This window comes from Budorcas taxicolor, chromosome 6 (genome assembly GCF_023091745.1).
Source record: "Budorcas taxicolor isolate Tak-1 chromosome 6, Takin1.1, whole genome shotgun sequence".
In the NCBI taxonomy this organism is placed as follows: domain Eukaryota; kingdom Metazoa; phylum Chordata; class Mammalia; order Artiodactyla; family Bovidae; genus Budorcas; species Budorcas taxicolor.
Window position 1 is genome coordinate 88,728,186 of NC_068915.1, and position 12,902 is coordinate 88,741,087.

A 12,902-nucleotide genomic window follows, 5' to 3' on the forward strand; every position below is an offset into this window, starting at 1 on the left:
ACCTCAAATCCTCATCACAGCAGGTGAAGTCCTGCCTGGTCTCTCTTCCTCTTTAGCCTCTTTGACAGAGACACTTTTCCTTGGGTCCTGCACCTCCACCACTCTGGGAACTCGGACTTGCTGGAACTCTGTGCTCTGTCTGGGCTTGAGGATGTTGGGCTGGCCCCCTGTATCAGGAGTGGTCTCCCACTGACTTCCTTAAACTTGTTAGCTTGATCCTCCTTCAGATCTCTGGCCTTTCCTGCTTACACTAGATCCTTATTCTCTCAGAGTATAAGGGTCAGAGTATAAGGGTTCTTTGGCTTCTGAATCAGGCTTTTAGAGCTGTGGTTCTCACTGTGATTCTGAGAGCAGTAACATCTGTACCACCTCGGCACCTGTCATATGCGCAAATGCTCATGCCTGTGTGCTCAGGAATGTGTGACTCTTTGCGACCCCATGGACTATAACCCATCAGGCTCCTCTGTCCATGGGATTTTCCAGGCAAGAATACTGAAACGGGTTCTCATTACCTCCTCCAGGGGATCTTCCAGACCCAGGGATCGAACCTATGTCTCCTGCATCTCCTGCATTGGTAGGTAGATTCTTAACCCCTGAGCCATCCCAGACCTCCTGAATTAGGGACTCTGGGAATGAGGCCTAGCAATCTTTATTTTACCAAGCTCTCCAGTGACTCTGATGAAGGCTCAAAAATTGGAGATTTGTGGCTTCAGATTAAAACCTCCATGAAAGCAGGGCTCTGGTCTTTTTCATTCAGAATTGCTACCCCAGCTTCTCAGCTTCTAGTACAGCATCTGGCTCACGGTAGCTATTAGTAATTATTTGCTTAGGGAATAAAATGCAGAAAACTGAATCCTGACCAGCTTTTAAAGTGGAACAATTTTTTACATTAATTAACTAATTAATTTTTGGCTGCACAGGGTCTTTGTTGCTGCTCACAGGCTTTTCTCTAGTTGCGGAGAGTGGGGGCTACTTCCTAGGTGCAGTGCACAGGCTTCTCATTGTGGTGGCTTTTCTTGTACAGCACAGGCCCTAGGGCACTTGGGCTTCAGTGGTGGCTGTATGCAGACTCTGTAGTTGCAGCTCTTGGGGCCTTTTCTCTAGCTGCAGTATGCGAGCTTCTCATTGTATGTGGGCTCAGTAGTTGTGGCTCTTGGGCTCCAGAACGCAGCCTCAAAAGTTGTGGCATGTGGGAACTTACAGACAAGGGATCAAACAGGTGTCCTGGGGAAAGCCTAGAGAGGAATGATCTTCTTCCAGCATAGCTAACATGACCAGAAATTCAAGTAAACTTTTTAGAGTTTTTGACTTTTGACTTCATCAGACTATCTACTGAAGCATATTCAGTGTGTATTGGGCAGACAGATGATCTTCCTTTTTAATGGACCAAAGTGATCAAATAGTAAAATGTGGAGTAGATAAATGTTATTGCAAATAGCAATCATCTTGGTATGCTCAATGACTGTGAAAAATATATACTCATTGAAAAATATCTGATATAAAGCTGAATGACCATTTGTACATGTCTGAGAGTGACATTATTGACCTTTTTGTGAAACTGTGATATCCAATTTCTGTTGATAAAAATGTATTTTTACTAGGCCACCAAACATGAATAATGGAAATTTTTACATAAATTAAAAACTAAAGAAAACTCCCACACAGAAAAAATATTCTTCAGTTTTAAAGGAGATGGTCCTACCTATGTCTCAAACTTTTTTCTTGGCTCATTTTAAAATCCTCACTGCTATAAAAATATGTTAGGGAGGGCTCTTTTCTGCTTTCTTAAAGACGAAAGTCCAACGGTGCCCAGTCTTTAACATCTAGCGCAGGGCATGCTAGGGCTCGTGGTGTTTGTTCCAGTTCCTTTGATTCAGAGAAGACTCTGGCCACTAGACCTGGGAAAACATGGCCCTCTGGCTCTGCTGGCCAGGTAGGAGGCAGCCTCAGGAACACTGCCCTTTTGTGCTGAACTTGTACTCAGAGGTGTAGGTGGCTGGTTCCTTTGTTTCAGCAAATGGTGCCGGCCAACACCCTTGGAAAAAGAAACTGTTTGGAATGATGTACTTTCTGCTAAAATTTATTACATCATGCTAATTAAAGTTAGTTGGTAAGGACAAGAATGCACACGTGCCTTGTGACTGCTTTTGGAAGAGCTGCAGCCTGCAAGGGTTTGTATTAGGTTCCTAAGTAGGAAGGGAAAAAAATCTAGCAAGTTCTGAGGGTGAAATCTGATCTATATCCTAAAACTGGATTTGAACATCTTTTTTCAAATTTAGGATAGGCATTTACTCACTCCTAAAATGCCCAGATTTCAGCCTAGGACCTGAAGTAAAAGCACTTTGAAAGCAACCATATGGAACAACTTTTTTTTTTTTTTAATGACTCAGCTCACTTAGAATATTTACCAGGTGAAACAACAGAGCAGCGATAACCCCAGGCAAGGAAATAGCAACTGGAACCTTAGTTACTTGAGCATGAAGTTAACTTCTGCCAACGCCCTTCACTCAGAGAAGTTTCCAAACTCTAATTCAATACTAAGACATAAATGTTCTATTGCCTACTGTACTATTAAATCAAGACCTCTTATTTCACAGATCATATATAGTTCTCATGAAATCTGCTGAAAGCAAATTTCTCATTAAGGACTTTTTTTATTAGTCTTCATCATTTTTATGTATTTCTCTGCATGAAAATAAACATCCCTTAAGTTGGTGGCTCCTGCCTTGTTTGCCAGAACAATCCCTGTTGCAGAGTGGGAGCTGAATAACTACTTAAGTGAATAAATGAATGGAGGTGTTTGTCAGGTTTATGACAAGTTGGATGTTGTAGGTGATCAGTCGTATCACTATAATTTCTGGTGATTATTTTGTAAAGATTTTCCTGAATTCCAGAAATTTATTTCAGGTGTCCAGAAATTCTCAAACTTTAATCTTTTCCTCCTCTAAGCAGTAGTTTCTAGGCTTCAGTACTGCATCAAAGTCACCTGATTAACACTGGGGTGGACCATAGCATCTGCTTGTTAACAAATATCTTAATCAGAAGGCAAGTGACCCATGACTACATTTTGAGAAACACTATTTTCTCATCTGGCGTTTGTGTAAAGGCTATGTTACTTTACCATCTAGAATGCCAGTAATACATGGATACTAGGGCCTGAAAGGGGCTCTAGCCTGTAGAAGATAAACTGCAAGTCTCTAATTTAGTCAATGTAAAATACGATGCAAAATAAGGGTTGCTGGAAATCCAGACACTTCTTCAGAAATATCCTCCCCCAAATATGTGGTTTCATTGTGACATATTTCATCATGACGTGTGCTCGGTTGCTCAGTCTTGTCCGACTTTTTGCAACCCCCTGGACTGTAGCTCACCAGGCTCCTCTGTCCATGGAATTTTCCAGGGCAACAATACTGGCGCAGGTTGCCATTTCCTACTCCAGGGGATCTTCCTGACCCAGGGATCAAACCTGAGTCCCTTGTGTCTCCTGCATTACCAGGTGGATTCTTTACCACTCAGCCACATAAGAAGCCTATACTCGGTTATAGGCCAATTATAAAATGGGAGTGTATATAAGTTCTCAAATATGGTTAGTTTTCTTATTCTCTTATATTCCTAATTATTAGAATGCATTTATAAAAGTATTTTTAGAGATAAAAAAATTACAAAATGCTGACTTTAAGGCTCCTTTGTGGGAAAATGATTGCTCCATTCTGGCTGAGGGCTATGGCTGTGCTGTTCAAAATAATTACTTATGTACTGCTTTTATGAGTTTGACCAACTCCCAAGTATCATCTGTTGTCACTTAATATTTTTCTAGTTGACTTCTTTTTACATATTTACTCAACAATCATGTATTATTTATTGAGTTCGTATTTTCAGAATTATATATGAAGCACCACCCTTTCCTCTTAAATTTTCAGTCTTATTTAAAGAATAAAATTTAAAAACATAACACATTATAAAGTGAGAGTGTTCTGATAGCATGTGCTTCAGGATAGGTATTTTTTATTGTTAGAACTCTGTGGTTGTGTGTGACTGACACCCAACTAAGTTGCTTAGTTGATTCTCCGTTTAAGTAAGTTTTTATTTGTCCTGAGAAATAATGTTTGTGGAATCAAAGATTTCATGTGCTAATTACATTTTTCTAATATTTTCGATAAGTGTTTAAATAAAAATCAATTATTTATGCTTAACCTAAAATCATCTCATGTATCAAAGTCATCTAGGTATCTCATCTTGGGAAAGAAGTTGTAAAAGATACTAGGTCTTACCTTTAAAGGGTTTACATTCTACCTTGGGAAACCAAGCATATATTATGAGACAAGTCAGGAAGCCTCAAGCTGTTGGTGGGAGAGAAGGCTCATCAAGCATTTTTAGAAAGCTAATCTGTAACAATAATATTAGATTTACTTGTATACTTTGATTCAGGAATTCTACTTCTGTGTTAACTGCTGCTGCTGCCGCTAAGTCACTTCAGCGATGTCCGACTCTGTGTGACCCGATAGATGGCAGCCCACCAGGCTCCCCCATCCCTGGGATTCTCTAGGCAAGAACACTGGAGTGGGTTGCCCTTCCCTTCTTTGTGTGAACTAGTCCTAGTGTATTCAAAATATTGGAGCCATCTTGAGGATCAAAATTAAAGGAATGATTATATTATGACATATTATATGCTATTGAGTGATATAATGTCATTAAAATCATCTTCAGGAAGATCATTTTAATTGTACGGGGAAATATTGATAATGCCAGGTGTATAAAACAAGATATAGTATAATCTCAGCTGTATAAAATAGAATCCTCAGAAGATGAGGAACATGACAAAATTAAACCTTTTTTTTTGAGTAGTAAAATTATGGTTAATTTTTATTCTTTCAGTCTATATGTTTCTATATTTTTTCAGTTTATGAAATAAATATATAAAAACAATAATTTATAAAATAATCATACTTCCATAATCAGGAAATATTTTCAAAGAACAAATACACAAGTAATTAATGGGCTAATTAAAGTCTTAATGCAGTTCAGGGAGGATTTCATGAAAAAAGTAAGGAGCTGAGACTGGGAAACTAAAATATTATAAAGGAACCCAAAGTTGACCTGGTGACAACCAGGGTATGGAATAGGTGTTAATTTCAGTGAAATTCTTGATATTCATACTGTGATTAGACAGGTGAATAAAAGGAACATGATGTCCAGGAGGAGAAGTTATCATTAAGATACAAATGAGATTAACATACATCAATTTAGAACAGAACAAACTTTCATGAAGGTGGAAGGAAGCTGTTCTAGAGAAACAGATGATTCAAGGCTGAGAATAAAGAGAAACACATGTGTACAAATAGCAGGACTGGGAAGAACAGGACTGCCCCTCAGAGCAGACATGAGTTAGGGAGGGCACTGGGGCTTCTCTATGACGTTTGTCTTGAGGTTTTATAGAGGAAGAGAGATGCTAGTTCAAAGAGACACCAGTGAATGCAGAAGGGGACTTTGGATTCCTATTTGGGTTAGGTGGTGCCTGTTTAGAGAGTATTTTAATCTCATGACAAGGGTTCTGGGCTTCCCTAGTGGCTCAGTGGTAAAGTATCCACCTGCAATGCAGGAGATGTGGGTTCGATCCCTGGGTCGGGAAGATCTCCTGGAGAAGGAAATGGCAACCTATTCTAGTATTCTTGCCAGGGAAATTCCATGGACAGAGGAGCCTGGTGGGCTACAGTTCATGGGGTCACAAAAGAGTCAGATGACTTAGCAACTAAACAACAAGGGTAAATCTAAAGCTGTGAGTGAGAAAGGATCTTGCTTCCTTGGGAATTCATGAGTTGAAGAGCAGCTGTCTAGCTGAAGAAAACGAAAATTATTGTAGTTTCAGACTGAGAGGTGGCCTGAGGTACGGCTTAGTAATGCCCTGGTGTGGATGGGGGATAAGAATCAGGATTTCACAGACTAACCTGAATTAGGCAGTTGAATAATAGGAAAATATATACATGGGTTTGTACATTCTTCTCTTATGCTGTGTAATGTTTCTTCTTGAAACTTCTGTCCTGGTGTGGTAAATGTGTTTTCCAGGTTTGTTAAACTTACTCTGCATGAAAGGCATTTATGCACAAATAAACAGTGGTGTAGACCCAGGGCTATGTCTTTGGAGACACCTTTGTTGCTTCCCTGGTGGCACAGAGGTTAAAGCATCTGCCTGCAATGTGGGAGACTTGGGTTCAATCCCTGGGTCAGGAAGATCCCCTGGAGAAGGAAATGGCAACCCACTCCAGTAGTCTTGCCTGGAGAATCCCATGGACGGAGGAGCCTGGTGGGCTACAGTCCATGAGGTCGCAAAGAGTCAGACACGACTGAGCGACTTCACTTTCTTTCTTCACTTTCTTTGTTGCTTCTGTAATTTTGGGGCTAAGAGGCACATGGTGTACGGGGGCTTTCTTGAGGCTGTCCAGTGGCTCTTACCCTGTTCTGCCCACCCTCTTGTGAGCTTCTTCCCTTTTATTCACAGCATCTCCCATCTTCTCCATCATCTCTCTGTCTTGAATCTCCTTTGCTTCCTGCTTCTCCTGCAGATCACTCACATCCTTTTATCATCACCCTTTTCTCTTCCCAAACTATCATCTTTCAGGTACTTTTAACAATGTCCATCTTACTTCTCTCTAGGATCTTTCTGTCTCTCTCACCTTTGGTTTTATACAGATGTTACCTTGTCTCCCTTTCATTATCAGTCATCTGCACTTATTTTAAAGCGTAATTTGTCTTTCCTTTCAATTTCCCATTTCCTCAACTTCCTTCTTTTATCTCCATCAAAATGTTAGCTGCGTTGACATCCCAAAGTGGTGCTTTATATACGTACCCACTATATCGCTGCTCCTCCTCTCTGTTCTGTGCCCACATTCCTTCTGCCCACTTTCCATCCAAAGCCTTGCCTTCTTGTTTTCTACTTTTCCTACTTCATTTTGCTCTTTTCTACCCTTGGACCTTGAATCTTCTCTGTTCATGCTTATTCCCTTGGTGATATTAGTAGTTATCAAAAGTAACATGTTTAGGACTGATCTCCTGATCTTCTACCCCAAATGTGGTCCCCTTGTAGTCTTTATAATGTCAGCAAGTGTTCACTCCATCCTTCTAGATCCAATCCTTGATATCGTCCTTAATTGTTCTCATACCCCACATCTAATCCTTCAGGATTTTCTGTTGTCCTTCCCTTCAAAATATACCTAGAATCTGACTGTTTTTTCCCTCTGTCTCCACCACTGTCACCTTGGTCCAAGCCACCATCATCTCTACTCTGCACTCCAAGTTTCTCAGTAGTTTCTCTGCTCCTACTCTCGTCTCCTCTTTGGTCTGTCCTTAAGAGAGCAACCAGACTGATCCAGAAACTCACATACTCAATATTCTTCAATGGGTCTCATCTTTTAAGTGGGAAAGACCAAGTCTCAATGGCCTACGAGGCCCTACATATTCTGGCCCCATTCTATCTCTGACCTCACCTTCTCCTACTGTCCTTCCTATTTCACTTTCCACACTGGCTTCCTCCACTCTTACAGGCCTGTAACTGCCTCAGGGCTGTGAACTTAGCATCCCCTTTCCTGGAAGCCTTCCAGCTAGATACCAACACAGCTTATTCACTCACCTCCTTCAGGCTTTTCTCCCAAGGCTACCTCCTCCTTGAGGCCTTTCCTGGCCATCTTATATGAAATCCTAACTCACTGGTCTCCACCCCCAGTGATCATTATTCCCTTTCCAGCTTTATTTTTATCCTACATATCTTTCAGCATCTCATAGTGCATGCTGTTTAATACTTACCCTACATACTGGTTCCCTTTTTTAGGAGGCAGCCCCATGAGGGTAGGGACTTCCCAGGTGGTGCAAGCAGTAAAGAACCTGCCTGACACTGCAATCACAGAAAACTAACCAACCTGATCACATGGACCACAGCCTTGTCTAACTCAATGAAACTATGAGCCATGCTGTGTAGGGCCACCCAAGATGGACGGGTCATGGCGGAGAGTTCTGACAAAATGTGGTCCACTGGGGAAAGGAATGGCAAACCACTTCAGTATTCTTGCCTTGAGAACCCCATGAACAGTATGACAAAGGACACAGAAAGAGGAACTCCCCAGGTCGGTAGGTGTCCAATATGCTACTGGAGATCAGCGGAGAAATGAATCCAGAAAGAATGAAGAGATGGAGCCAAAGCAAAAACAATACCCAGTTGTGAATGTGACTAGTGATGGAAGAAAAGTCCAGTGCTATAAAGAGCAATATTGTGTACGAACCTGGAATATTAGGTCCATGAATCAAGGCAAATTGGAAACAGGAGATGGCAAGAGTGAACGTCGACATTTTAGGAATTAGTGAACTAAAATGGACTGGAATGGGTGAATTTAACTCAGATGACCATTATATCTGCTACTGTGGGCAAGAATGCCTTAGAAGAAATGGTGTAGCCATCATAGTCAACAAAAGAGTCCAAAATGCAGTACTTGGATGCAATCTCAAAAATGACAGAATGATCTCTGTTCATTTTCAAGGCAAACAATTTAATATCACAGTAATCCAAGTCTATGCCCTGACCAGTAATGCTGAAGAAACTGAAGTTGAATGGTTCTATGAAGACCCACAAGACCTTCTAGAAGTAACACCTAAAAAAAATGTCTTTTTCATTAAAGGGGACTGGAATGCAAAAGTAGGAAGTCAAGAGATACATGGAATAAAAGGCAAATTTGGCCTTGGAGTACAGAATGAAGCAGGGCAAAAATTAATAGAGTTTTCCCAAGAGAACACACTCATCATAGCAAAAACTCTTTTCCAACAACACAAGAGAAGACTCTACACATGGACATCACCAGATGGTCAACACCAAAATCAGATTGATTATATTCTTTGCAGCCAAAGATGGAGAAGCTGTATACAGTCAGCAAAAACAAGACCAGGAGCTGACTGTGGCTCAGATCATGAACTCCTTATTGCCAAATTCAGACTTAAATTGAAGAAAGTGGGGAAAATCACTATACCATTCAGGTATGACCTAAATCAAATCCCTTATGATTATATGGTAGAAGTGAGAAATAGATTCAAGGGATTAGATCTGATAGACAGAGTGCCTGAAGAACTATGGATGGAGGTTTGTGACATTGCACAGGGGGCAGGGATCAAGACCATCCCCAAGAAAAAGAAATGCAAAAAGGCAAAATGGTTGTCTGAAGAGGCCTTACAAATAGCTATGAAAAGAAGAGAAGCTAAAGGCAAAGGAGAAAAGGAAAGATATACCCATTTGAATGCAGAGTTCCAAAGAATAGCAAGGAGAGAAGAAAGCCATCCTCAGCGATCAGTGCAAAGAAATAGAGGAAAACAATAGAATAGGAAAGACTAGAGATCTCGTCAAGAAAATTTGAGATACCAAGGGAACATTGATGTGAAGATGGACTCAATAGTGGACAGAAATGGTATGGAGCTAACAAAGCAGAAGATATTAAGAAGAAGTGGCAAGAATACACAGAAGAACTGTACAAAAAAGATCTTCATGACCCAGATAATCATGATGGTGTGATCATTCACCCAGAGCCAGACATCCTGGAATGTGAAGTAATGTGGGCCTCAGGAAGTATTACTAAGAACAAAGCTAGTGGAGGTGATGGAATTCCAGTTGAGCTATTTCAAATCCTGGAAGATGATGCTGTGAAAGTGCTGCACTCAATTATGGCAACAAATTTGGAAAACTCAGCAGTGGCCACAGGACTGGAAAAGGTCAGTTTTCATTCCAATCCCAAAAAAAGGCAATGCCAAAGAATGCTCAAACTACTGCACAATTGCACTCATTTCACATGCCAGTAAAGTAATGCTCAAAATTCTCCAAGCCAGGCTTCAACAGTACATGAATCATGAACTTGCAGATGTTCAAGCTGGTTTTAGAAAAGACAGAGAAACCAGAGATCAAATTGCCAACATACATTGGATCATGGAAAAAGCAAGAGAGTTCCAGAAAAACATCTATTTATGCTTTATTGACTATGCCAAAGCCTTTGACTGTGTGGATCACAACAAACTGTGGAAAATTCTGAAAGAGATGGGAATACCAGACCACCTGACCTGCCTCCTGAGAAATCTGTATGCAGGTCAGGAAGCAACAGTTAGAAGTGGACATGGAACAACAGACTGGTTCCAAATAGGGAAAGGAGTATGTCAAGGCTGTATGTTGTCACTCTGCTTATTTAACTTCTATGCAGAGTACATCATGAGAAATGCTGGGCTGCATGAAGCACAAGCTGGAATCAAGATTGCAGAGAGAAATATCAATAACCTCAGATATGCATATGACACCAACCTTATGGCAGAAAGTGAAGAAGAAATAAAGAGCCTCTTGATGAAAGTGCAAGAGGAGAGTGAAAAAGTTGGCTTAAAGCTCAACATTCAGAAAACGAAGATCATTGCACCCGGTCCCATCACTTCATGGGAAATAGATGGGGAAACAGTGGAAACAGTGACAGACTTTATTTTCTTGGGCTCCAAAACCACCCTAGATGGTGACTGCAGCTGTTAAATTAAAGACCCTTGCTCCTTGGAAGAAAAGCTATGACTAACCTAGACAGCATTAATAGGCTGAGACATTAATAAAAGCAGAGATCTTACTTTTCCAACAAAGGTCCATCTAGTCAAAGCTATGGTTTTTCCAGTAGTCATGTATGCATGTGAGAGTTGTACTATAAAGAAAGCTGAGCGCAGAAGAATTGATGCTTTTGAACTGTGGTGTTGGAGAAGACTCTTGAGAGTCCTTTGGACTGCAAGGAGATCCAACCAGTCTATCCTAAAGGAAATCAGTCTTGAATATTCATTGGAAGGACTGATGCTGAAGCTGAAACTCCAATACTTTGGCCACCTGATGCAAAGAACTGATTCATTTGAAAAGACCCTGATGCTGGGAAAGATTGAAGGCAGAAGGAGAAGAGGACGACAGAGGATGAGATGGTTGGATGGCATCACCGCCTCAATGGACATGAATTTGAGTAAACTCCAGGAGTTGGTGATGGACAGGGAGGCCTGGGGTACTGCAGTCCATGGGGTCAAAAAGAGTGGGACATGACTGAGCGACGGAACTGACTGACTGAGTGACTGACACTGCAGGAGATGCAAGTTTGATTGCTGGGTCAGGAAGATCCCCTGGAGGAGGAATAGCAACCCACTCCAGTATTCTTGCCTGGTGAGTTCCGTGGATGGAGAAGCTTGGTGGGCTACAGTCCATGGGGTCGCAGAGTTGGACAGAACTGAGTGACTTAGCACATCCATGAGGGCAAGGGTTTGTTTCATTTATTCCTGAACTCTCAGGGTCCACAAGAGTACCTGTCCACAGGGAGCAGTTAACTAGTATCTGAGGAATGAATGAGTGAATTCTCTGTCTTTTGTGTTCTGCCTTTTCATTTCTTGCTCATCCTCTACCTGTGGCTTCGATTCCATTTTAACCAAATTTTTCTCTTTGCTTTCCCATTGTGCAGTCCAGCACCATTTATACTACTTTATCATTTATTTGGCTTTGTTTCTCTTCCCTGTAAGACATGGGTCATGTTTCAGGGCCACTTTTTTTTTTTTCCTTACTTTTGTGTCTTTCTCTTATTCAGCTTCTGCTTTAGCTCAGCCAGGTTAATTTTTATCTCTACTCTTAAAGTTTTCAAATCCCTGCTCTATTATACCTAAACTAACATGATATATGCTATTTGCTGTGTATAAGAAAATAACTATAGCTACTGGTCATCTATTACATAACCTAACATCCAGAGGGAAATAGTAAATAATGAAGTGTGTCCTGAAGAGCAAGGAAGGGGAAGGACAGAACAGGACAGGAAAGTCTGGTTCAGGCCTGTGGGCTAATCCTTTGATACATCATTTATGACGAGTCTTAGATCTTTTACTGAATGCTGCTCCTGAGAACTGTGCCAACTATTAACATAGAAATTTAGCTTTTGGTGACATTAGACCACTACTTATGAAATAGAGTGATTGTTCCATGATAGGCTATGGCTTTGCCGTCTTCAGGAACTTATTTACTTAATTTGATATTCAAAGTCTCAACTGATAATTTGCATCATTGATCTTGTGGATCATATGTCATGCTTTTTATTGATATACATTTAGACTTTATTATAATTCCTGTGGAAAAACCAAATTTATACACTGTTTATCTCATATGTTCTGAAATATTTTACAAAGCCCTTCCATAATTTTTATAATATATATATCACTGGGTTCTTTTTATAGAAAAATGAGAATAGTTAGAAAATGTAACGATGTCATTTTCCAGTTTTTTTTCAATACAGCCGAAGTTTTAAAATGATGGTTAGAATGACATAATGCATAATAAACATAAGGTATAACCCACAAATGACTGATGACCAGAATAATATATAAGGTATATAGCTGTAGGTGTATAGTTACCCAGTAATGAATGTCCTTTCATTGATGAAGATCCAAGAGGAAGGCTGGAAAGCCATCATAGTCTTCTTCTGCCCCTTTCTGAGATCATCTGGGGCTGCCCTAAAACATTAGAATAATATTAATGGTATGTTCCTGGATACATTCATAAATTAGTCTCTAGTTTACATTGAAATTGTTTGTTATCTCCCTAGTTTGTAAAAATATTCTGGGGGCAGTTTTTAAGTAGTGTTTTGTGTATGTGAGCATGAAGGTTAGATTGGAGAGGGAAGTAAACAGACTTTTTACCATGTGTCTGCTTTGAATCTCATACTTTGTATGTGATTTACTCCTCAGGCCTCCCTAGCAAGGAAGGGGCATTATTATCTCCATTTCAAACAGTAAGTAGTGGAACAAATTATTTGAAGCAAGGTCTGAATATGTTTGTTTCCTGTTTTTCCTTTTCACCAATGTTCTTTTTGAAATTTGCAAAAAGGTTGTACGGA

General features: G+C 40.4%; 1 protein-coding gene across 1 annotated transcript in view; it reads right to left on the reverse strand.

Annotated features, from left to right (window-relative positions):
* RASSF6 (Ras association domain family member 6) overlaps positions 1 to 12,512 on the reverse strand; it is a 53,368-nt gene extending 40,856 nt beyond the window's left edge. Inside the window, exon 1 of the mRNA XM_052642235.1 lies at positions 12,421 to 12,512. Coding sequence (XP_052498195.1) covers positions 12,421 to 12,479 — 59 coding nt within the window. The 5' untranslated portion in view covers positions 12,480 to 12,512. The remainder of the gene's footprint in view (positions 1 to 12,420) is intronic.
* Between the last annotated feature and the right edge of the window lie 390 nt (positions 12,513 to 12,902).